The sequence below is a fragment of the Engystomops pustulosus genome, chromosome 3, assembly GCF_040894005.1.
Source record: "Engystomops pustulosus chromosome 3, aEngPut4.maternal, whole genome shotgun sequence".
NCBI classification, from domain to species: domain Eukaryota; kingdom Metazoa; phylum Chordata; class Amphibia; order Anura; family Leptodactylidae; genus Engystomops; species Engystomops pustulosus.
Window position 1 is genome coordinate 58,469,029 of NC_092413.1, and position 24,488 is coordinate 58,493,516.

Consider the following 24,488-nt stretch of genomic DNA (forward strand, 5'->3'; position numbering starts at 1 on the left):
TTGAAGCCGTCGGCAGCGATCAGCCCGAAAACACCCGCGATTGGTGCTGGCACCGATCGCGGGTGTTACCGGTAAGCCTTTGCTGCAATATGCCCGCAAGCCCTCTCCATGCACCGGGACCCGGCATGTGACGTAATAATACGTCACATGTCGATAGGGGGTTAAAATACACAGGGCGTTAATAAATTATGGGCCATCGGAGCTAGGAAGCGTTCAGGTGATGCAAGCCTCCGGCTCAATAGCATATAGAATATAAGTTTATATTTCAACATAGACAATACTCTCAAGTAATAAAATATGTTTTAGAAAGTGCAGAAGACGGCGTCTGGTGAGTTATAGGCGTCTACCATCACTATACGAAATGGTAGATGTCCTTTATCACCAAATCGGAATGTTTAATTGTGTTGTAAAGAAATGTATTTACATACAAATATTGTTTTCAATTTACTATTTATTAATATATTCATATAAAGGCAGTCCCCGGGTTACGTACAGGATAGCTTCTGCAGGTTTGTTCTGAAGTTGAATTTGTATGCAAGTCGGAACTGTATACTTTATAATTGTAACCCTGGGCAAAAATTTTTTGGTCTCCGTGACAATTGGATTTTAAAAATGTTGGATTGTCATAAGAACCAGGGTTAGCAATAAAGCTTAATTGCAGACACCTGTGATAACTGTTACAGCTGTTTATTGTATCCTAAGAAAGTACACTAAACTACCAATTACCAAAGGCCCATTTGTAACTAGGGGTTGTCTGCAAGTCAGGTGTTCTTAAGTAGGGGGCTGCCTGTAATTCTATTAAACTACCGTATATACTCGTGTATAAGCCGAGTTTTTCAGCACAAAAAATATGCTGAAAAACGTCCCCTCGGCTTATACACGGGTCAATAAAGTCACTAAAATACTTAAAAAAAATACTTAAAATAATAAACTTATATATTCACCCTCCGGTGGCCCCGGTGTGCAGCGCTGCTCCCCCGATGTCCGTGCGGCTCGTCTTTAGGCTTCCGCGCCCATCTTCTTTCTTCTGCTGGGCGCCGCCATTTTCTTCCCTCGCACCAGCGACGCGTTATACTAGGCGCCAGCCGGGAGAGAGCAATGGCGGCGCCCAGCAGAAGACAGAAGACGGGCGCAGAAGCCTGAAGACGAGCCGCGCGGACATCGGGCGAGCAGCGCTGCACATCGGGGCCACCGGAGGGTGAGTATATAAGTTTTTTTTTTGTTTTTTTTTTAATGCTGGGGGCAGGCTGTATACTACTGGGGGCAGGCTGTATACTACTGGGGGCAGGCTGGGCTGGCTGTATACTACTGGGGGCAAGCTGTATACTATAGGGGGCTGGTTGGCTATATACTGGGGGGGGGTCTGTGACCAATGCATTTCCTACCCTCGGCTTATACTCGAGTCAATAGGTTTTCCCAGTTTTTGGTGGTAAAATTAGGGGTCTCGGCTTATACTCGAGTATATACTGTATTTTTTTTTCTCTGGAGTGTGTGATTTTTCATTTTGTACATCTGTATGATGTCATTTACAGTACATACGCAGTCCTAATTATTGAACAGGGTAGGATAGCCCAGTAGATCATAAAAGTTGTCTGTTTTTTTCATTAGGCAAACCTTCTGTGTATGGGAGAAGTAAAACAGACAAGCAGAAAGTAGGTTATGATGGGGTTATGTAACCATTCAGCAAACTATGAAAAATAACTACTGCAACTATAATGACAAGGATTAAACAAATGTAATTTTTTTTAAAACAAATGTACCGGTAGCTCCTCAACTCCCAAGTTGTGTTCACATTATACAGCAAAACCAAAAACATCTTCAATATCTGTGATCTTCAATATCGATCATTAACTCCAAACAATAGCATATCAGAAACCAAAAAGAAGTTTATTGTGTACAACTTAATTAATTAATTCAAAAAAATAATTAATTTCATAATAATTAGGGCAATCTTTACTCAGAGAAAAGAGGCCCCAGATTAAATGGGGCAAACACAGGACACATAAGCCCCCCCCCCCATATATCCAAAACCAATTATTACATACATACACATATACATATATATACATACATACACATATATATATATATATATATATATATATATATATATATATATATATTAGTAATTGTCTATTGAATACACAAAAACCGGAGGAACCTTACTGCTTCAATACACATCACCATCAAATTTAACACTCGCCAGAAAGCATTATTGCTCAGTCAGGTGGTGACGTGATATACCGTATCACCTACTACCGGTATACATTTGCCGAGAGGAATCTCCCTGAAAGACAAGCTGACCGCGTGACGCTCTTGTATCAAGAAGTCGCACACCAGAAGTACATCTGCCCAAATCTCATGATCGCAACGGTGCGGCTATGTAACCCCCATCCCCAATAGTGAACTTCCCCATGCACGAGCCCGGCACATGTGCAAAGGCGCATCAATGAGGTCCCGCAGCGTAATATAACAGGAATTACAGGTTAAATCATTAAAAATACCATATACAGTATTTTTCGGACTAAGGCACACCGGAGTATAAGGCGCACCATCAATAAATGCCTGCTAAAATGTCTAGGTTCATATATAAGGCGCACCAGAGTATAAGGCGCACCTGATTATAAGCATGAATGGCCAGCAGGTGTCGAACCTGTGCACAGTTCAAGGCAGCTGTTGTCTCGAAGTACGGTTCATATAGAAGGCGCACTGGACTATAAAGGCGCACCCAGAGATCGCATTAACGCTTGGCAATTATCCCCTGTAGTGTGTGAGCTTAGCGGTCCGGAGTGCACAGCAATCGTGTGCATGACATTACACTGTCAGCGGCCGGCACTGCTCAGCTCACACTACTGCGCTGGTAGCCTGGTAGAATGGAGCTGCTCCGGGTAGTCGTGATGTCACGGGAGGGGCGGAGCCTCCGGGAAAGGGGTGTGGCTTATCACGCAGTCTCCTCACAGGAAGTAGAGCTGTAATGGCTGCCTGCAAGTAGAACGTGTTCAGGTACTGTGTGCATACATGTGTATGGAGGTGAGGGGGCTTGACAGGAGTGGATGTGATAAGGTCAGGGAAGACCTGTATGTTACATGAGACTGCATGTCTTGCAGGTGCTGAGTTGGCACGAGGTGTATTTTACATAGGACTGCATGTCTGACAGGTGCTGAGGTGGCATGAGGTTTATGTTACGTAGGACTGCGTGTCTGGCGGGTGCTGAGGTGGCATGAGGTATATGTTACGTGGGACTGCATTTCTAGTGCTGAGGTGGCATGAGGTATAATGTGAAACAGGACTGCATAAACAGTAAAAACACGTAAAAAATGACAGACGCAAATTCAATTAATAAAAAAACCTTAAAAAAAACGCCTCCCCCCAACACAGACACCAAAAAAAAAAATAAACCAAAATTTCTTTTAAAAAAAAGCATTTTACAAAGCAACTCTAATGGATTTGTAGTGTCAGTTGCAGTCTGGCCACTGGAGCTCGGCGGCGGCTGCCACAGTCTGGTCACATGGGGAGAGGATACCTTTTAGGGGCTAATCCTCACGTCCCTGCACTTTTTTGGTAACTTTTATTAGGCACATTTTCTTATGCGGCTACTGTGGCGTGGAGTAGCCGCAACTGAGGCTACACGGCACAGCTACTCCACACCCCAGTAGCCTCTTTACTCCTCCTACCGAAAATCTGCGCGCCCTCGTCCGACGATCCTGCCGTCTGCGCAGAGCAACAGGCCCGCGCCTGCTCGGTCACTGCTCCGAAGCCGGAGCTGCACAGGCGCAGGCCTGTTCTGCGCATGCGCAGACGGCAGGATCGTCGGACGAGGGTGCGCAGCTACGAGGAGCTGCACACCGAAGATTGTGAGTAGGAGGAGAAAAGAAGCTACTAGGGCGTGGAGTAGCCATGACGTGTAACCTCAGCTGTGGCTACTCCATTCCCAAGTAGCCGCATAAGAAAATTTACATATGTGCCTAATAAAAAGTTACCAAAAAAGTGTGGGGATGTGAGGATTAGCCCTTAAAAGGGCTATCCTCACATCCTATTGATCTACCTTTATAGGTAGATTTGTGGTGGTAGGTTCCCTTTAAATCTGCTCCATTGACTTTTGACCAAAAAGCATGTATGTGGTCCAGTTCCAGCAAATAATTGTTTGTATAATTAAAAGTTTTAAAAATACTTTCTGTATCATTTCACAACAGTTTTCTAGATCTCTGCTTGCTGTCACGCTGAAGATTTTCTGCTTTGCACCTGAGGCCATGCCGGTGGTAAAGACTTTGGGGATCTTTGCGTTTTGGGAATTTAAATTGGACACTGTCAGATCTTTGAAGATGTTGGTTGCTTTTGATGCTGTACAAGCATCCCCTACCCCCAGAATTCTTCTTTTTAGGAATTCAGTTACAAAACTCATGGTAAAAGAGAATGAAAAATTAGTTTTTAATTCATTTTAGGGCATGATCGACTAATTGGGGTAAATAGGATAAAGATTTTCAGTGTTGGTTAACGTAAGTGAACATAGACATAAACGTAATGCGTGATCAGAGGTAGAGCCCTGCAATTGCATGTAAAAAGACAACTGGCCTGAGATGGCTAATCCAGAGAAATTGGCATTTTATTACTGCAGGCCTATTTTTAACCAATGTTTGAGTATATGTTACAGGGAACCTCCCACAAATACAGCTAGTGGCAGGTTGCCATAGAGCCATATTAACTACTTGACACCCTCTTTTTTCCCTAAGTTTCCCATATAATCAAATTTATAATTTTATCTGATATAAAAGGGATATCTATAGCAGGTTGAGGGGGCATGGCCTCCTAGGGCTGAATCCAGCAGCTCATCCCCCTGCTTTCTCAGCATGCAGCAGTAATGTCATGTGACCAGGGTGACATCACAAGTCATTTAGCCTTCTAACATTAGCAAACTGTACACCAGGCATACATCTGATCAAATTTAATCAATTTCCACTGTGGCATTTAGCAGCAGGGGGCATTGCAAAGGATGAATTCCCCACTTATTAGTGAGTTTGTGCAGTGAAACTCATAGCATATGCCTGAGCAACTAAAATGAACTCATTATTGACTTATAAACCACCTGCTTGTTGATGGGTTCCCATCATACCAGACTGCAGACTAGTGAGGTAATTTGATGTCAAGCTTTAATAAGTGATGGAAGAGACGAAAGAGACAGAAGAGATGGGTGAAGTCTGATGACACTGGGGTCAGAGATAGTTACATTACAGTGTGAAACTTTTCATTGGAATGCGTATAAGCTGCCCCAAGCCTCACTAATATCCTGCAGTACACAGAGCAGCCACAGGCAGGCTGCAGCGCTGTCACCCAGGGTCCCGCCACTCACCGCACTCCTCCAGGTCCCAGGCGGAGTCTGACTCCGGGTCCCTGTGACTGCAGCCCCCGGGCCCGCCATGCCTGCCTATGTCTGGGCTCAGCAGTGTCCGGTGCAGGGTGCTTTCTCCGCCTCCCCCGCTGGCAGTCACCCCTCTTCCCAGTGCATCGGCCAGCATCAGCAGCAGAACAGCGCACAGCACGCTCAGGCCAGGTGCCACCATCGTCCCCATAACCGTGCTGTGTGTTGTGTACACACATCGACGGCAGACCACACCCACTCCGCGCTCGGTGCCTGGGACTTGTAGTCTTTCAGGGGCTGTGAGCATTCAGCGCTACGCCGATAAAACTACACATCCCATGAGCCTCCGCGCTTCATTCACTGAGCAGGAAGTAGTGGACGAAGGGTTTGCTGTCAGAGCAGGACAGGCTGAGGCTCCTGGGGCAGGTTGCCAGCAGAAGGTGGGTGTGTCGTAGCCCCAAATTTGCTGATTAATGCTCATTTACACTCCGTGCAGCGGTCCGACTACCCAATCCGACTACTTTGGGGGTATATAAGATCAACAAGATGACTTTGGAAGAAAACGCAAGAAGGCTGCCACCTGCATTACTGTGATGTGTATAAGACTTCATAGCATGGATTTACTTGTTATTTATGTGGGAATGCAAATCAGAAGAAACCTGTAGGTTCTAACCACCGCTTAATATGTTCGTAGGGTCCCAGCACCACATATCAGACACCATTCACCTATAATGTGGATGGGATATGACATTTATGTATAGAGGTGTAACAAGTCATAGCATTTCCCTATGTGCAGACTGTGCTACAAAACCACAAATAAAAGTTATTCTCCACTTCACTGCTATTAATGATTGGGTAGGAGTGTTGGAGTATAGCAGGAAACAAGACCAACAGAGACTTTATTTAATTCTTCTGGAAAACCCCTTTAATTGGGATCTTTTAAATTGAAAGGGATTAAAGGGAACCTGTCACCAGCGGGACGCCTGTTAAACACCTTAACATACCTTATAGGGTGTATTAAATGCTGTCCAGGAATGTCCTTCTAACCCTGGTGTGCCAGCCACATGCTGATATATCACCTTTTATTCCAATTCATCTACTAGTCCGGGGGGCGGGCTTAGGGGGTAGACTAGTCAAGTGTGCACCCAGCCTCCGGCCAGGTGCGTCATTAAAACTCTGCCTACATTTCTCTTTTCAGCGTCTCCCTGTCCTCTGGGATCTCTTCGAAATCTCGGACATGCTCAGTGCATTTAGTATCTCCTTTACGACCCTAGCACAGCTGTTAAGTAAATGGTGCTGCGCTCAGCCAGTCACCACGGTGACTTTCAATAGTCGTTTAAGTTGGTGACATCCGGCTGTCCATGAATCACATACCATACAGATTTCACAGAGTAATCACAACCCAGGTCAGGACTCCATTCACCACCGTTATATATGGAAATACAGTATGAGGGGCCATTAGAGGGATTGCTGATCATATCATGATATATTCTCAGATTTCTACTAATTATTATTTATTTCATTGCAGAAAGACAGCGCATATGGACAACATGCAAGGACATCCGAAGCTGCACTTCAGGTGCATTGAATGCAATGAGAAATCCACCGAACTTTATAGAGATTACAAACACGGCGTCCTGAAGATCACTATCTGTGTAAGTACTCAATGAGGGGGAAATAATGACTTTTTAATTTCACTGAAACAAATTTTTTGTAATAACTGTGTGTAATAATTAAAAAAAATTTGATAGTAAAAAAATATTTGGGGCCAGGTACCTGTTCATCTGTTGTGGGTGGGGGGAATCTAACTGCTGGAATTTCTCTAGATCCCTAAGGCTGCGTTCACACAATGTGTTGCAACACGGTTTTTGCTGCGTTTTTGACACCTTCCAAAGGCTTCAGACTTGATCACATGCTAAGGTTACATTGCGTTTTCACTGCATTTGCTACAATACAATGTAACCTCTGCATGTGATCCCGATTCAAGCATTTAAAATGCAGCAAAAATCGCGACGCAATGCATTGTGTGAACATGGCCTAAAACAGGGTTGTCTGATGAATAGAGCAACACACTGATTTATTCACTAAACAAGAAAACAAGAGTTAGCCTTGGGCTCTCCTTGGGTAACCCTTCTAGTCTGTTATTTTTTCAGTGTAAATATAATCAACATCTCCTATATTCCAAGTAGAATTGTTCAAAATTCACACCAACATCAGAGTTTTCAAGTTGTGAACTGTGGACTTAATACTATCTACACAGGACTGGAGTTCAAGTACAGCATACTCTTAAAGGAAATCTACCACCAGGATGAAGGATTGTAAACCAAGCACACTTACATGCTGATGTGTGCCCCCTGTGGCGGGATGCCCTCAACTCATTTGTAAAATGGCATAAGAAGCTTAAAGAAGAGCGGATCCTGCAAGACAGGCACACATCTGCATGTAGGTGTGCTTGGTTTACAATCCTTCCTGCTGGTAGATTTCCTTTAGAGTTTTGGGAGCCATTGACAGTAAAAAAAAAAACAAATTTTTTTGTATTAAAGTTAAAATTCTCTTAAATTGTCTTTTAAAATGTAGAAATCGTGCCAGAAGCCTGTGGACAAGTACATTGAATATGATCCAGTCATTATCCTGATCAATGCCATGCTATGCAAAGTGCAGGCATACAGACACATCCTGTTCAATACAGCCATCAACGTAAGTCAGACTAATACATATTTCATGTTTTTTAAATGGTAAAGGTAGATATCAACCATAATGGAGAAATTATACATTTTATTGCTTGAAGCACAGAAATATTAAGGAAGAATACAGCTTGTAATGGAAATGTATCTCTTCACAACCACTGCATTAATAATCAGAAATGGAGGAATTTAAAACATTAACAGTATTAAAAAAAACTACAGTTTTGTTTGACCACAGGATCAGACAACTACTTTTCTAGTAATCCATAGTAGTCAGCACTAAGCTCACCCTGTGTTCTGAATGGAAATCAGAATGAAGCTGCTGCCAGACACCTCTTGTGGTGCTTCATCTTCAAAAGGAGATCAAAAGGATCAGGCTTTTTAATATCTTAGTCTCATTCTTCATTCCTGCAACATATGCTATGAAGGGTGAGGCGGGAGGTCCCCATACTTATTAGATAGGTTGGCAATCCTACTGAAATAAGAAGGTTCAGCTGTTATTAATCTTAGGTTCCCTTTAAAGGTGACTATTCGCACATCTCCAGCTTTTACCCCACTAAACTACTAGCCCCCTCAGGTAGGGAAGGAAATATCCTTTATGGCATTCCCTTTTATGTGAAATAAAGGATAAAATGTCTATTGTTTATCTATTAAAAAAATCTCCTACAAAGCAATGTATACATGAGCAGAGAAGTCAAAGATTGGCTGAGATGAGTCAAGTTTAGAGGCAGCAGAGTAAATTCATATGCCCTTATATTGGTGTATTGTCTAGAATCATGTTTTTAAGAATCTCATAAGAATCAAGTATGACCTAAATCCTAAGATCAAGAATACAACAATGTTTATTGGTCAAGGGATGCAGGTCTGCCTCCAGCACCCGGCTTACCCCGGCAAGTGTCGAGGCTCGAGGGTATTGGAGGGGCCCACTTGGGCGATGAAAAAAAAACTTTGGCCGCCAGATCAATTGTACCAGTGTTGCTTTAAGACACTGGTACAAATAACCACCTTTTGGCTTGTGTAGTGTACTCGAGGAGCGCCTTTCCTTGTTCCACTGATGCGGTGCTTTGCATTGTATGCGATCGAATTGAAGCCGGCGCACTTCAGACGTGGCGCGTACAGCGTGCACATGAGAGGAAAGAAGGCTGCTGCAGGCAGGAAAAGGTGGATTTTTTTTGTTTCCCAGAGTAGTGGGGACACTGTTCCTTATCGGGAAGGAGAGGGGGGTCAGTTTCAGAGCAGACAGATACTGGAGACCCCTGCGCAGAGAAAAAAAATACTCTCCATTCCTGGCTCTTCTTCTGCTCCTGGCACCCTACTGCATTCCTCTTTGTGCCACTCTTCTCTGTGTCAAATGCTGGTTGTATGTGTCAGCATCAGGACCCAGGGTAGAGCTGTGCCAGGAGCAGGAATGGACCCCAGATCTGTACAGTACGGCAAAAAAGTTCTCACTGCTTCCAGTACTCTCCTGTTTCTGGGGCCGCTCTGCTTTGGGTCCTAACATAAGCACTTACAATCAGTGTCAGGAGTCAGGACACAGAGTTGAGGATAGGATATACCCCGGAGCAATGAGGACTTCTCAGCTGTACTCACTTCTACCTGGCCTCGTGTGCCATGAACCCTTGCATCAGTTATGGCAGAACTCATTGCACTCTGTCTGCTGGGTCTGGGTCGCAACTCGAGGCTTGACATGCCCTGCAGGCGTTTCATGCTCAGAAGTGAGGCTTCTCCACTTCAGATCAGAGAAAAAAGGCACAGGTAAGGAATGCCTGCATTCATATTGGAACTGCAAGAGTGAACAGGAAAACAGCACTCTGAAGTTGGAGTAATGGAGCAGGATTCAGTGACCATTTCGGAGTTAGACCTCATGCACACAACCGTATGTCTTTTCCTGTTCTGTATATACATGTGTATTTTGGTAAGTTTAACACTGTATCCATATTAAATACAGTGGGCTGGCAAATGATGGCTGACTGACTATTGGCTGGATGACAGAATGCACCTGCCACTGGTTATGGTCTCCTTAGATATCACACGTATATACGGCAACCCATATTTTATACGTTAATATAGACTTCTACGAGGTGTATGGAACAGAAATACATGAGAAAATATGACATGCTCTATACGGTATGGTGCACAATACGGCCATTGAAATGGATGGCTGTATTGCCCATTGTAATGAATGGGACTGCATGCTACACGTAAATACGATTCATAGGTTCATTTGCATCAGGCCTTAGGGAAATTGAGGAGTCTGAGTTGGAGTAAGCATTTTGGCTTATCAATTCAAATAACAATGACCTAAAAAACATTGCCAGTATGTTGTGATATCTTAACGCCTTCCAACTCATGTCCCAGCATGTTGCATCGCCCAGAAATTCAGCTTTGAAGTGAGATGTAAATTGATTGTATGCAGTCATTGAGGTGGAAAGCTCCACACTGAGGTCAAGCTCTCCATGCCTCAGAATGCCCATTTTTCTGTACCTGATGGTCCTGCTTCCAGCGATATAAGTACTCTGCCCTCCAGAAGTCTGGTGCGTGAATCCAGTGATTAGGCGTTTGGTCCAGGAAATCCTGCAAAAGCACAAGGTGAATTTCATGGACCAAACTCGCTTATGTGCAACTGGCCTTGAAGGGGTATTCCCACGAAGGCAAAATTCTTAAATCTACTCAGGATAACAAAATAACACATTCTCTAATTCAATGTTATTAGTAAAAATACATCATTTCACAGATATAATTCCAACCTGTAGCTATCAGTCCTGATGTTTATATTTTGGTTGTCCCTGGATACGACCATAAACTCCAGACTATGGTCGCGCAGATTCCTCTCTATCATGAGTAGCTTCTCTTGTACTGCTGGAGGAGGGGCAGGAAGCAGAGAGCTCTACAGACTGAGGCACTTCCTGTCCAACAGCAGGGTGCAGAGGAGACAGCAGCAGCCCTAAAGACAAGATTAAGCTCTGGAACTGAGGGGAGGGGGTGACATGGCAGTGCTGACTATATGTTTTATAGGTGAGGTAGCAGAGCCAAGTGTGTCATTGTGCTTTATATCCTTCTCATGACTCTGATCCGTCTCATCTCTCTTTTTCTATGTGTGAGAGTCTTCAGAAGATAAGTGTATCTAAACGTGATAGTCTAAGCACTTTGTCAGCATACATCATCTCTTAGCACAGAGGAATCATGAAGTGTCTGTTCAGCTAGTGCCCACCCACATTGCTGAATACACTGACCAGCCTAGGCAGTAATAGGAGCAAAAACAGCAATAAAATTGCAAAGTAAGGAGTTAAAAATGTTTATTGTGTATACACCACAAGGGGATAAAAATTTGAGAACTTTCTTTCATGGGTAAAACCACTTTAAGCTAAAAATTACTCTTAGTTTATTTTTTAACATGACTTTTAAAGAGATTTTTTTTTAAGGTAAACAGGTGATATTAAACAAAATAGAGGGGATTCTATAAAGGATTATTTCCTTCACTACCTGGTAGTTAATTAGGGTAAAACCTAGAATACAAGCTAAAACTTCCCATTCCCCAAAAAGTATTGGTTGCTGATGCTCTCGTCACATGGCACAGCGGCCAGGAGAAGCTCTATCTGTCACCATGGCAGTGTGACAACCTAATCCTTTTTTGTGACATGGGCTGATACAATAAGTCCCCTGTCATAGCAGCCCCCGAAAACAGCGTGCAGGGAAATCCTGTGATGTCACTGATATGAGGTCACAGGGATTCCCAAAGCACAGAGGTGATATGAATGGAACATGCATCTTCTCTGCTTGTCTCTGATAACCATGATCTTATGGACATTACCTTAACATTACTGTTTTATGTGATCTGTATAAATAACATCAGAGAACACATAAATATTACAAAAACAAATTAAAAAATTGAAGTGTTATGCCCACCCCATACAAACACAAAATAATTAAATAATTAAAAAAAAAAAAAAAAAAGCTTTATCCAACATCGTAACCATTTGGGGTCTGCAGTGTGGTCTGGGTAGGTCTACGTTGTTAGCCATAGTGTAGTCTGGGGAGGTCTGTGGCGTCAACCATGATATGATCTGAGGGAGTCGGCAGCCTCAACCAGAGTATGATTTGGGGAGGTCTGCAAAGGTTGTTTAATACATGATGCAAGATTTCTATAATTGCATAAATGTGCTATTTAGAGGGTTACCCTAATTCTGAGCAACAAAAAACATAATTCTGCTCTAGGTGTCTCTGGAAATCATTACTTAAAGCATTTTTGCCTATTAGTCCCCAGTTAGTACCCTTTTTGGCCCATAGCAACCAAGGTGTCCATCTCTAAAAAGAACTACAATCAGCAACATGGAGGGGCAGAACCTGCCTCCTGTGACATCATCACAAGCACGTGCTGCTGACCAATGCGACCGAAGCTTGTGTATCTTAGACACACCCACACAAGTGAATTTGGAGCTTGAATCTTGTTTATGACAAAAAAGGTTTCAGTATTATAAGTGAACACCGAAGTAATAGGGGGCACGGACGCAATGTACCCCAGTAGAATCAATAGATTGTTCCCAAAATCAAATAACGCCACAAAAAAGGATACAAAAACCAAAATATAGAAAACATAAAATAACGCTTTATTAGATCATTTAAAACAAATCCATTTAAAAAAAAACATACACAGCAAAAGTCCACCAATGGTCAAATAACTAAACATATATTAGATAAACATCACAGTAACTTGTATAGAGGTATAGAAGTTATAGTCCTCAGAACAAGTCAAGATATTTGAATACAAACAAGTATTGCACATATCGGGGGAATATCAGTGGACACATAACCAGGTCTACATACATGCATGCACCTGATGAAGCAAGGCGAAACACGTGTTGGGTGGTGTCCACCCTTGGTCTGTGTATGTGTCCCTTGTCCTCTGTCATTTCTCTGGCAAAATCAGATACCATGTATATTTAGTTATTTGACCGTATCTGGACTTTTTCTGTGTATGTTGTCCCCTGCTCCCCTCCATCTATCTAAAAAAAGGGGCAGCACAGCACATGGAACAGATTGAAGACTTGCAGAGTACACACATCAACAGGGTCGGTGCCAACACTCGGCATACCTTGGCAAGTGCCAAGGCCCAGAGCTGCTGGGGGGCCCACATAAGACTGTACATAATAAATCCATGTGGGTGAGGGGGGCTGTATCTAACGAATCCATAGGGTGTGAGTGGGGCTTGTATAAAATAACCATGAGGGGGCAAATTAGTATGATAAAATAGGGAATATTTTAGGGTACAGGAGACTGTTTTAGTTTCTAAATGTTTTATGCCACCAAGTGAGTTCACTGCAAAGGGGCCCACTGAGGCACTGTGATCCAGGGACCTACTGAAACCTGAAGCCGACCCTGTATATCACTGCGCTCTCTGTTTCTTTCCTGCTGCCATGAGGTAAGGGGTAGACTGTGTATTTATATACAAGTGTAGGGAAAGCTGAGTGTGTTCAGGGAGAGATATTTACTACATTAGTTAGGGCTCCTAGCAGCACATGACTGTAAGCAGCCCTGAGGAGAATCAGCTGAAAGCAGTGGGTGGAGGATATGCTTCACATGTACATTCTCCCTCTGTATTCAGTCCAGTGTGGATGGGAAGTACCTAGCAACGGCCATCTGAGGAGTCACTGATAGCAGGGGGAAGACTGCTGAATACCAGTGAAAGGCCTTAAAATGACATGCCCTACAACATATCAAAAGTTTTTTAAATGACGGTCACTCTTTAAGCACAGAAAATAGGAGCTATAATGATTTTTGTGGATAAGTAGCTGTCTATTAACATTATACAGTATATGGCTATGAGTTGTATATTTGTATTTCTGAAAACTTCAGACTCCTCAGTTAAAAATACTCCTCAAAAATGGTAAAAATAATATTATTACTGTTCTGGAAAAATACAAGTGTCACACCCCATACCTTTAATAATTCTTTATTTATAAAGCGCACACAGATTTCGCAGCGCTACACAGAGCTTGCTAAATCTGCCCCTGTCCCCAATGGGGCTCACAATCTAATAATGCCTTTGATACCCATAACCTATCCTTGGTATACTGTAAGTCATCAGTATCACAGTCCAAGACAACCCCATTAACAAATCTCCCACTAATATTTAATAGATGTACAACCAGCTTAAAAGGATTTTCTGATGCACATATGGCACTCTGACCTGACGTGAAGACCACCCTCCCTACAGAGCAGAATATTTGGCCAGCGATTTTCTTTATTCTGTAAGCTTCTGCGATCAGATTTTATAAATTGATGGATTAGGTTATGTATTGCAACAATGGCAGTGTATTCTACATTTAGTCATCTTTTGTCCTATCGAGTAACCAAGTTGTTAATAAAAGAAAATGTTGATTTCATTTCCAGATACATGGAAAGCTGTGCATATTCTGTCTACTTTGTGAAGCCTACACCAGGTGGCGACAGCTGCCAGGATCCAGCAGCCACAGCGACCCTGAGGACATTATCAGATATGCAAAGGAATGGGACTTCTACAAGCAGTTTGGGATAGCTGCTCTGGGTATGGTAAATCTATACCATATTATATGCCCCCACTTCAAATATTAATTCCCGATGGTGTAGTCTACAGCTAGACATGTTTTGATCTCACACACGTGTGTTGGATGTGAAAGGGATTTTTCAGGTCAAGCAACACATAAGGTCCAAGAGGAATATCTGACTGCAAAATGCTTTGGGGCGCCACTAGCTTCCTTTATTTTCTATATTGATGAATTTCAAGTATTTCTAAACGTATTGCTTTTACTCCATTTATACTGGATAATAAAATAATATAAACCATGTCATAGATCTGCCGAGTGTAGATGTATGATCAGTAATGTCATTCCCCCCACAGAGCGTTACTGTGACATGCGGGACCTCCTTTGAACAGGGTTCCCTACAGTTATTTGTTTTCCTATTATTTGCTGATAACTGGAAGTCCAACTATTAGGTTCCTGCTTATAACAAGAATAAAGTGAGAAATATCATGATCACAGTTGAAAGTAAGGGACTCCTTGCATCATATATCACTAAGATGCTTGGAGTCCTGTCTTTTGCATTGTGTTTTCTCCATGAAATTCAGACAGCTAATAGTCCAGTATTCTTGGACCAGACGCAGAGGGGGTTTCTATGGACGTATGAATGGTTCGTTAATACAAATTTGGCACTTGGCCACCATCTACATTATCAGTGTTACTAAACCAAATCGTCAGTTGATGAAATTGTTGATTTCGGCATCCACTTGCCTAGCAATATCATTTTACTTCCGCATCAGGTAGAAAAAGAAACTTGCAACATATTTGTGTTTTCCTCTGTAGAACAAGCAGCATTTCTCACAGGAGTCTTCATTGTTTTGTTCCTGGCGACACCAAAGACTTTGAAGTCTCGCTTTGAGTTTGCTTTTCTTCTGAAGGCCCTTTTGCTGTCCAGTTACGGGAAACTCCTGCTGATTCCTGCTGTGATTTGGGAACATGACTACACCCCCTTGTGTCTCAAGCTCATCACACTGTTTGTTCTCACATCAAATACACAAGCTATCCGAGGTAAGATACATACATACATACATATAATATATATAAATATATATATATAATATAAATTATTATTATTTTTTTTTTTTTGGCTTTTGCCACATAAGACACTAAATCATCATCATTTCAAAGTGAGACTCATTAGACATGACTGTAGTGTGTAGTCATCATCCAAAACTACTGTAAGCTTCTATTTTTTTCAGAGCAGATAATTTTTTTAATTAGACTTTTTAAATGAACATACAGATAAGAAAAATAAAGATCTTATTTTATAATACAAAATGAAGTGATCTTTGTACTCATAAGCACACAGAGATGTGCAACATCAGGACATGGCTCATTCCAAAGTGTGGCTCAGTTTTGGGAACAAAATTGAATATAACCTAATTTAAAGCCATAAATGTCATTTTTAGCTGTAGTCCTGGGGGATGTGGGGTCAGTTGAAAACTTTTGAGTGCCTGTGTCAGTTTCCTCTCTTCAACATTCATGCAGCTCCCTCACCCCCTCCCCACTTCCTGTCAGGTGCATTGAGAAGAGGGGGATGAAAGAATGCATGATTAGACACAGGCAGCAGCTTACCGTTCCTTGGGACTCACCACACGCTGCTAACAGGGTGCCAGGTAATGTGAAATAAACTTTTATAAAGTGCTGAAATTGATTCAGAATGCTAACAAAGGCATTTTTAAAATTGGCATAGCATAAGCTATTGGAACCTGTCACCAGCTAAAAATTACATTCCTGGTGGTTCACGAAGACATCTCCACAGCTTACAGAATAATTTATAGACTAGTATACCTTGGGGGATTTGGAGGTCTTGTTTAGGCCTCCTACTGCCATGACATTGATATATTTCCAATGCCCTATTCTATCTTGTGACACATTTGGCGGTGCAGGTCACATTTCCTGCTTACTAGAGATAACATAGAGTTGAAACCAGAAGTTTACATACACTATAAAAAGACCTTTCCTGTTTCAGGTCAATTAGGATTACCAAATGCCAAAATAATGAAAAAGAGAGAATTTTTCTAAGACATTTTTTTATTACTTTCTGCCAAGTCAGAAGTTACATAGACTAAGATTACTATGTGTTTGGGAACAATTTGGAAAGCTTCTGATAAGTTTATTGGCAGATGTCATTATTTTATCATGATATTAATTTTCATATTAATGACCATTGTTACGTTTGGAGGAACAACCATTCCAACTGTAATACATAGAGAGGGCGGCATCATGTTGTGCCATTGTTTTTCTGCAGGAGAGACTGGTGCACTTCACAAAATAGATGGCATGATGGGAAAGAATATTGGGGGAGATTTATCAAGTTTCTGAGGTAAAACTGTTCTACTTGCTCATGGAGACCAATCAGAGCTCAGCTTTAATTTTATAAACAGCTGTGGGAAAATGAAAGCTGAGCTCTGATTGATTGCCATGGGCAACTAGAACAGTTCTGCTCTAAGAGACTTATGATAAATATGTGTCATAGTCTTTTAACACATGGCTGTCTGCAAAGAATATTATGTGATTATACTGAAGCAATATCTCAAGACATCAGCCAGGAACAAAAAGGAACACTCCAGTCAAGCTAATTCATTGAATTATGAAGGGCCTGAAGGGGAGAGTTTAAGTTCTAGTAAGGTTCTAGGAATACAATGAACATGGAGTCCTGCTTCTCCCTACAAGTCGTGCACAAAGTATAATTCAATTAATCTGCTTTGACTAGAGTGTTCCTTTAAAGCTTTGACACAAATGTGTCTTCCGAATAGACATTGACCCAAAACATACTGCAAAACTGGTTGCAAAGTAGCTTATAAGGATAACAAAGTTAATGTTTCGGAGCGGCCACCTCAAAGCCCTGATTTCAATTCTATTGAAAATCAATGGGGAAAGCTGAAAAGGCTTCATAATGAAATGTAGGTAAACTTTTGATTTTGCAGAAAATTGTCATTCTCATTATTTTCAGACAGCTTGATAAATCTGCCCCATAATGTTGGTAATACTGATCGACCTAAAACAGGAAAAGGTTTATTCTGATTTCATGTCAGTAAGTGATAAATAGATGTATATGTGTCTTTTTATGTAAGCCTCTGGTTTCAGTTGTAGGTTTTCTCCCAAATCTGGACATGTGTTTTTCACTATACTTTTGTTTATAGCTGTATAGCCTTTATAACATGTACAGGGAGATGAAAGAATGGTATATACCGGGTGAGTACTTGATGACTTGGGTGCTTCACTGGAAATTAGCCAGTTACATTTTCATGACTTATTTTGGAGAGAAAATACATGTTGATTTGTGTGATCAAATTGATTAGAAAGCGGCAAACCTGAAGACAGGTTCCCTTAAAGTTACATTTGTTAAATAGTAACCATTGTGGTAACACCAAACATGTGTATAGTCAACAGTTTTTATATTTATACAAAATTAATTGTTAATTTTTATTAATTGGTTCTAAAATGCAATGATAACTCAATAAACCATTGCTTTAGTAATAGTGAAAATGAACTGCCTGGCAGCCTCATGACTTCTCTATTTGGAAATGTATATGTATGGCTAGCTTTACTCTTGATATTGCCTTACTAGATACTATTATGACATTAAACATTGTATTATACTCTTTGTCTCCTTTAGTAACTTTGTCTCCATTGTATTCTTTGTCTCCTTTAGTAACTTTAAATGTGAGTCGAGCCCTATCGCTGATCGCTGTTGCCTGTGGACTGCTCTTGGAAATCGTGCTTTCCTCTGTTCAATGGACTGTATAGTAAATGTGTGTACAGCATGACATCAGCAATAGAATTTTCATAACATCTGGAGTGATAGTAATTCTGTACAGTTTATGCTTTGGGGAAGGAACCAGAAAAATGTTCTAATGCAAAATATTTATTTTGTCATAGTCCGAATTTTAAGTTTCTCAAAGTTTTATTTGTATGTATAAATGTTAATAAATGTTGGTCATTTTTTTGTCATTTACTTTTATTTCTTAATTTACTTTATTTATTTTCTGGATAGAGCAGCAGTTTGCATTTCGAGTTCGTTATGGTAGAGGTTATGGGGCCTGGGGTCACTAGATATGAATACAGGTTTACATACATAAATCCCATGGGGACAGGGACTGATTTGCCATGCGGTGTGCAGCGCTGCGTAATACATGCAAGTTTCACCCATATGCCTGCTTGGATACACTAAGATAGCAACAGTCAAATACACTCACAATAGTCACAGTTTCAATAAATTTTAAGGGATTAGTGAACATGAAAACACAATGTACTCTGCAATCCATCAATTGATCCCTTCCAGAATATTTATTATATTTATTGTACAGAAATCTCCTACTGTCACATGCTGCAGAGAATGTGCAGTTCATATGCATCTGCTATTCCCCTATGGAAAAGGCATTTGGTTGCCAAGTAATCGGCATGCTTTGTTTGTGATGGTGTCTTTTGTCTGTAACCTGTCTTTTGTAGCAGAGCAACAATTTATATTTTTCTGTCTTCTAAGAAAGAGATCTGCTACAAACTTTTTTAAAGTTTGGGATTTATTGTGCTAAGGGCTACTTGCAGGTTGCCTTAACTGGTGCTTATAAGTAAGTGACTTACTATCTCCAATCAGCCTCGTTCTTCAACTTGATCAGCTCAGTTACTACAAGCCATATCAGTTCAGCTTTAGGCTATGTGCACACAGCACGTGCTGTTATACGGTAACATGGACCGTTATGTGTGCCCTGTATGTCATCACGTGCGGATGACAATAATAAAAGAATACACACACAATATGGGCAATATGTGCTGCTTACCCCATCCATCTACATAGGAGTCAGGCAGTGCGGCCTCCTGGCTCTATAACAGTGTGCTCACCGCACCATTCACAATAGACCTTTAGGGTCATATACAGTCGTGTGCATGAATGCTATAACTTTATTCTTAATCAGTTACTTGTTCATGAAGTCAGGATCCAGGTGCTCTATATATGTCTGTAGAAAGAGGAGCTGATTGCACAATAGCTCCATGGCCAACTGCACATGATCAATCTCAACATTTTTCTTTTATACTTTATTTCAAATTCTGCTTGGTTTCTAAAGAAACTGGCTCGAATTTGCCCCTTAGTTACAAAGTTACTTCTACGTTGCTATGGCAAATCTGTGTACAGGATTGAAGATGGGGCTCTGTGAGTGTTGACCCTTTTTGCTCTCTCCGTGGCTGTATTATGCTATGAGCATGCTATTCAAGGAACAAGCTGAAAGTAACGGAATTAATACTCCCACCTCAGAGCTGTTTAAACACACAAAGTGAGATTAGATCTCTTCACATACAATATTAAGAATTATCTCAAATGACGGTTACGCTCTCAATTGGCAAGCAAAGTGGCCCACATTTATCAAAAACAGTGCAAACTGCACTAGGTGCAGTTCGCCTGTGCAGTGTGCGCCAGATTGTGGTGCAGATTTTTTTTTGTTGCACCTTTAACATAGGGCGTGCAACACAATTCTGTTGGACACTGCATGATAAATGTGGTGCCCGATCAAACTGTGCACTGGAATGGCACTTTCGGTGCAGAATTTTGTATTGCGTCGGGTATAGGGCAGCTTCTTAAATACAGGCAGTCCCCGGGTTACATACAAGATGGGGTCTGTAGGTTTGTTCTTAAGTTGAATTTGTATGCAAGTTTGAACTGTATACTTTATCATTGTAACCCCCAGTCAAATTTTTTTTGGTTTCTGGGAAAATAGTTTTTTAAAAATGTTGGATTGTCATAAAGAACCAGGATTAACAATAAAAAATCATTGTAGACACCAATGATAACTGTTATAGCTGTTTATTGTAGCCTAAGACTAAAGTACAGTAAATTGACAACATCCAGATGTCCGTTTGTAACTAGGGGCCGTATGTAAGTAAGGTGTTCTTAAGTAGGGGACCGCCTCTACATGTGCACTGTAGTTTGCACTGAAAAGAATGTGCAAAGTCAGAAATATGGCGCAGGGGCTTTAAGAAATCTGGGCCACTTTTTTTTTTTTTGTCTGCAGGACTCAAAAGGACAGTAATCAGATGGTTAACCCTATTCTGTGTGTGGGGGATAACAATCAAGTTGCTAAACCCCATTAAAAAAGGAATGTGATTTTTCTAAGTAATGTACACAGAAAATCTACATGAAAATCCACATCAAACCAACAATAAAAATATCTTAATGAAGTATGCAGAAAATGTGCACAGTTATTATGTATGACAAACTGTGTTCGTAGCCTTATGGTGTGGCCAGTTGTGGCATTTGTATTGTGTTTACAAACCCAACGCAAATGCCTGGGGATGGGGCTTGGCCCTATCACAGTTGTTTTCATTGAAACGGATGCAGACGGTAACCAGCAATCTGTGTAACCAGGCACCAGGTTACTGGTTACCAATCACATGCTTTTCAATGTCTGCCTCATGCACACAACCATGTGCTGTTTGTGGCCCTGTAGGACATTGGTGGGTGAGCAACACTCACCTCACTGATGTCCATTAAAAATGCCCAACAACGCCGCAAATCTGCGCCGAAATAGGACCCCGGATTATAATTTGGGTCATGGCCCCTTGGTTAGTTCACAGAGCAGTGAGACATGGGGCTTGCACTATGCCACACTATGCTTGACCATGCACAATATAAGGCTATGGGGGCCACAAACGGTCTCGCAGCCTCTGCACCTGGTCGAAATTTTCCTAAACTGCTGATTTTCAAACCCTACCAATGTTCACTGACATTACTTACAACAGCAAGAATCTAGCAAGTTTTGTTGGACTGTTCATGGTTTTCAGGGATTGCACGGCTGTGACAGGTATTTAGCAGGGCATTGTGTCGCACGCGATCGGATTGTGGCGCAGCTGTGTTGGCTTTCATGCGACAAATTGCAACTTTCAATTTGTGTTGCAAGACAATGCACTTATATGCACCAGGAAGAAGAAGGTGAACTCCATCGGACTTGAGCTGGTTAGCGACACATGCAGGATATCGGGCGCACAATCTTTGTGAATGAACTCCAGCAGCTGGGTAAGTAAATGTGACCCAATATATACAATCTACAAGCATGAGACAACTATTGTTCTAAGGTGAACACAACTCAGAATGTTGGTTTCTGTTTCATTTATAAGGTAGCCCTTGAAAGGGGAGATGTTGCCGTTTTCACATTGACCACTAAACCTAATAAATAGTCTGTGCATGGAACACATTGAGCAACTCTATTGTAGGATCTATTATTCACAATAGGTGATGCTGACATCTCGTCTCTCCATCCTCCCTGCACATTGACCTCTGCACAGGTCACAGGGCACGTCTAATAAAAACTTTCCCATAGACATCAATCAACATTTCCAGACTATTGTCTCTTATGTTCCTATAACAGTATTAAAATCATAAAACTTTTAAAAGTGTTCAAGATAGCATGAAAATGAGATGAGGCCGATCTGTTTTAGGGCTGATCCATAATATCATTACCAATTAAAAAAAAAAGTGAAATGGTTAAGCTTCAGTATTTATTGACAACATGTTTATTGATCAGTCAACAGAAAACATAAATTGATTCATATAGAACAACAATCTTATAATTGGTTACTACTTATTACAGCAGATCTTTCCGTTAGTTACTACTTATTCCAGTGTAGCGATGGGTCGAGATTGTTTCTTAAACATGAAAATGTCAATAGATACATTGTGGAGGAAAAATCCTCCCTTCATCGTACTTCTCCTAATACTTAAATACTTAAATATGGCACATGTTTATCCGAGTCCCAGATACAGAGGAAAGAAAAAAAAAGAAGAAAGGGAAAAAGGAAAAGGAAAGAGGGAAAAAAAAGAAGAAGGAAAAAAAAGAAGAAGGAAAAAAAAAGAAGAAGGAAAGGGGAGAATAAATATAATATTTTCCTATCCTAATACGCTTATGTACTGACAGGAAGCGGGTTACTATAAGGAGGTATCTCGGTTCCTAGCTTTATAGGGTATATGTGACTAACACTAACCAGATTGAGGTTTGAAATTTAAAATTTGAATTTGAAATTTGAATTTGAATTTGAATTTGAAGGGGCATTTCGGGTTCATAGATTCAAAATTAACCACGGGCGCCAATTATGTTTAAACTGTTTACTTCTTATTATGCCTTGTTCCCACATATACATTTCATAGCGATGGCATTCATTCATATTCTCTATTATTGAGTCTCTATTAAACTGGCTAGCAGATTTCCATTGCTTTGCAATAGTCATTCTCACTACCGCACATAGTCTGCTTATTAGCCATTTCTCGTTCTCAGAAAAACCCCTCATATATATATCCAATAAAGCAATGGCGGGGCAAGGTGGAGTATATGTATTCCTTATTATTGAAATAAGATCAAAGGCATAATTCCATATATGCACCACTCGGTCACAGGTCCACCACATATGTAGAGTTGATGCTATGTCCGTACATCCCCTCCAGCAGTACTCACTGACATCTTGATTAGCCTTTGCAAGTTTTTGGGGGGTTAAATACCACCTACTCCTGATTTTAAACAAATTATCCATGTGATTTGTGCATCGCAGATTCCTATTTGAATCCTCTATTGCCTTCCTCCACTGTTCTTCTGAGAAGGACAGTCCCAGTTCTTTTTCCCACCTTACCATATACGGTAATTTGCCCCTACTATATCGGTGAATAAGATCCCTATAAGCTGCGGAGGTGCCTCCCTTTGGTCTAAGTGCCTTAATATATGTTAAGAATCTCAACCTGGTGTAGACCGGTTCCTCAAAAGAATCTTTTAATGAATGAGATAGGGATTTTAACCTGAGATATATAAACCAATCCGATGGGGGTATATTAAATTCCTTTTTTAATTCTCTAAATGATATCCAATTTCCATTTCTCTTCAGACCCCTAAGATTTTTTATTCCTGCTTTGATCCATTCTGTCAAGTCAAGGTCCTCTACTAAGCATTCTACGGATATTAGATCTATTTCCTCTAGGGAGAGTTTTATTTTGTCTTTAAACAGATAACAGTACTTGCTCCATGCATGCAGCGTCTCACCTGTCGTTACTAGTATATCCCTCCGTAAAGTACCTACCCTTTTTTTCCCCTTTAGTTCTAATAGTTTATCCAACAACAGAGCTTTAAGTGAGCGTATATCTGCTACCTCTAATTCTATTCTTTCCCACCTATCCTGTACTCTCCCTGCGGCCCACCACTTCCAAATAGGTTCTAGTAATGCTGCTTCTTGATAGAGCGCTATACTAGGGAGTCCTGCACCTCCCAAGCCCTTGGGGCAGTAGAGAACCCTCCTCGCTATTCTTGGTTTTTTATGTGCCCAGACCCATATAACCAAGTACTTCTCTATTTCCTTTATGACGTGCTTAGTTAGTGGAACCGGGACACATCTAAGGTTATATAGGATTATCGGCAAAATATTTTGCTTAACATAAAAGACTCTGTCCAGTAAAGCTGTCACTAAAGATGAGCCCTTTTTACATATCTCTTTAACCTTTTCTAGGACAAGCTGACTGTTAACTCTTCTTGTGTAGTCTATTGTTCGTCCTATTCTTATTCCAAGGTAGAAAAAACTTTCTTTTGCAATTACGTATTTAAATCTACTTGCTATTTCTTGCTCCAACATAGGACTCCCATTAAGAACCAAAATATGGCTTTTGTTCGCATTTACTTTATAGTAGGACAATATTGAGAATTCCTCAATCGTGCTACTTAAGGCTTTTAGTGAAACTAGGGGGTCTGAGCATGAGATCACAATATCGTCAGCATACAAACTAATTTTATACTCCGATGCGTTCGTTTTAATTCCCTCTATCTCACCATTATGCCTTATTGAGCATGCTAGGGGCTCAATGAACAGATTAAAGAGCAGGGGGGATAGTGGGCACCCCTGTCGTGTGCCGTTGCTTAGATC

The 24,488-nt window shown here is 41.1% G+C and overlaps 2 protein-coding genes across 9 annotated transcripts in view; one reads left to right on the forward strand and one right to left on the reverse strand.

Moving 5' to 3' along the window:
* The window catches only part of TTC13 (tetratricopeptide repeat domain 13), a 55,201-nt gene extending 48,772 nt beyond the window's left edge, over positions 1-6,429 (reverse strand). For 2 of the 3 annotated variants that reach the window (XM_072140875.1, XM_072140874.1), the window contains exon 1: positions 5,348-5,625. In XM_072140875.1, the coding sequence (XP_071996976.1) occupies positions 5,348-5,567 (220 nt within the window). In that variant the 5' untranslated portion in view covers positions 5,568-5,625. Of the gene's footprint in view, positions 1-5,347; positions 5,626-6,360 lie in introns of those variants that run through there. The other variant, XM_072140876.1, reaches the window with a different exon arrangement.
* Positions 5,624-24,488, forward strand: part of ARV1 (ARV1 homolog, fatty acid homeostasis modulator) — a 42,391-nt gene continuing 23,526 nt past the window's right edge. Inside the window, exons 1-6 of one of the 6 annotated variants that reach the window (XM_072140880.1) lie at positions 5,624-5,796; positions 6,885-7,011; positions 7,934-8,053; positions 14,431-14,584; positions 15,381-15,605; positions 18,256-18,554. In XM_072140880.1, the coding sequence (XP_071996981.1) occupies positions 6,898-7,011; positions 7,934-8,053; positions 14,431-14,584; positions 15,381-15,605; positions 18,256-18,350 (708 nt within the window). In that variant the 5' untranslated portion in view covers positions 5,624-5,796; positions 6,885-6,897 and the 3' untranslated portion in view covers positions 18,351-18,554. Of the gene's footprint in view, positions 5,797-5,876; positions 6,018-6,554; positions 6,763-6,884; positions 7,012-7,933; positions 8,054-14,430; positions 14,585-15,380; positions 15,606-18,255; positions 18,555-24,488 lie in introns of those variants that run through there. The other 5 variants (XM_072140879.1, XM_072140877.1, XM_072140882.1 and 2 more) reach the window with 5 other exon arrangements.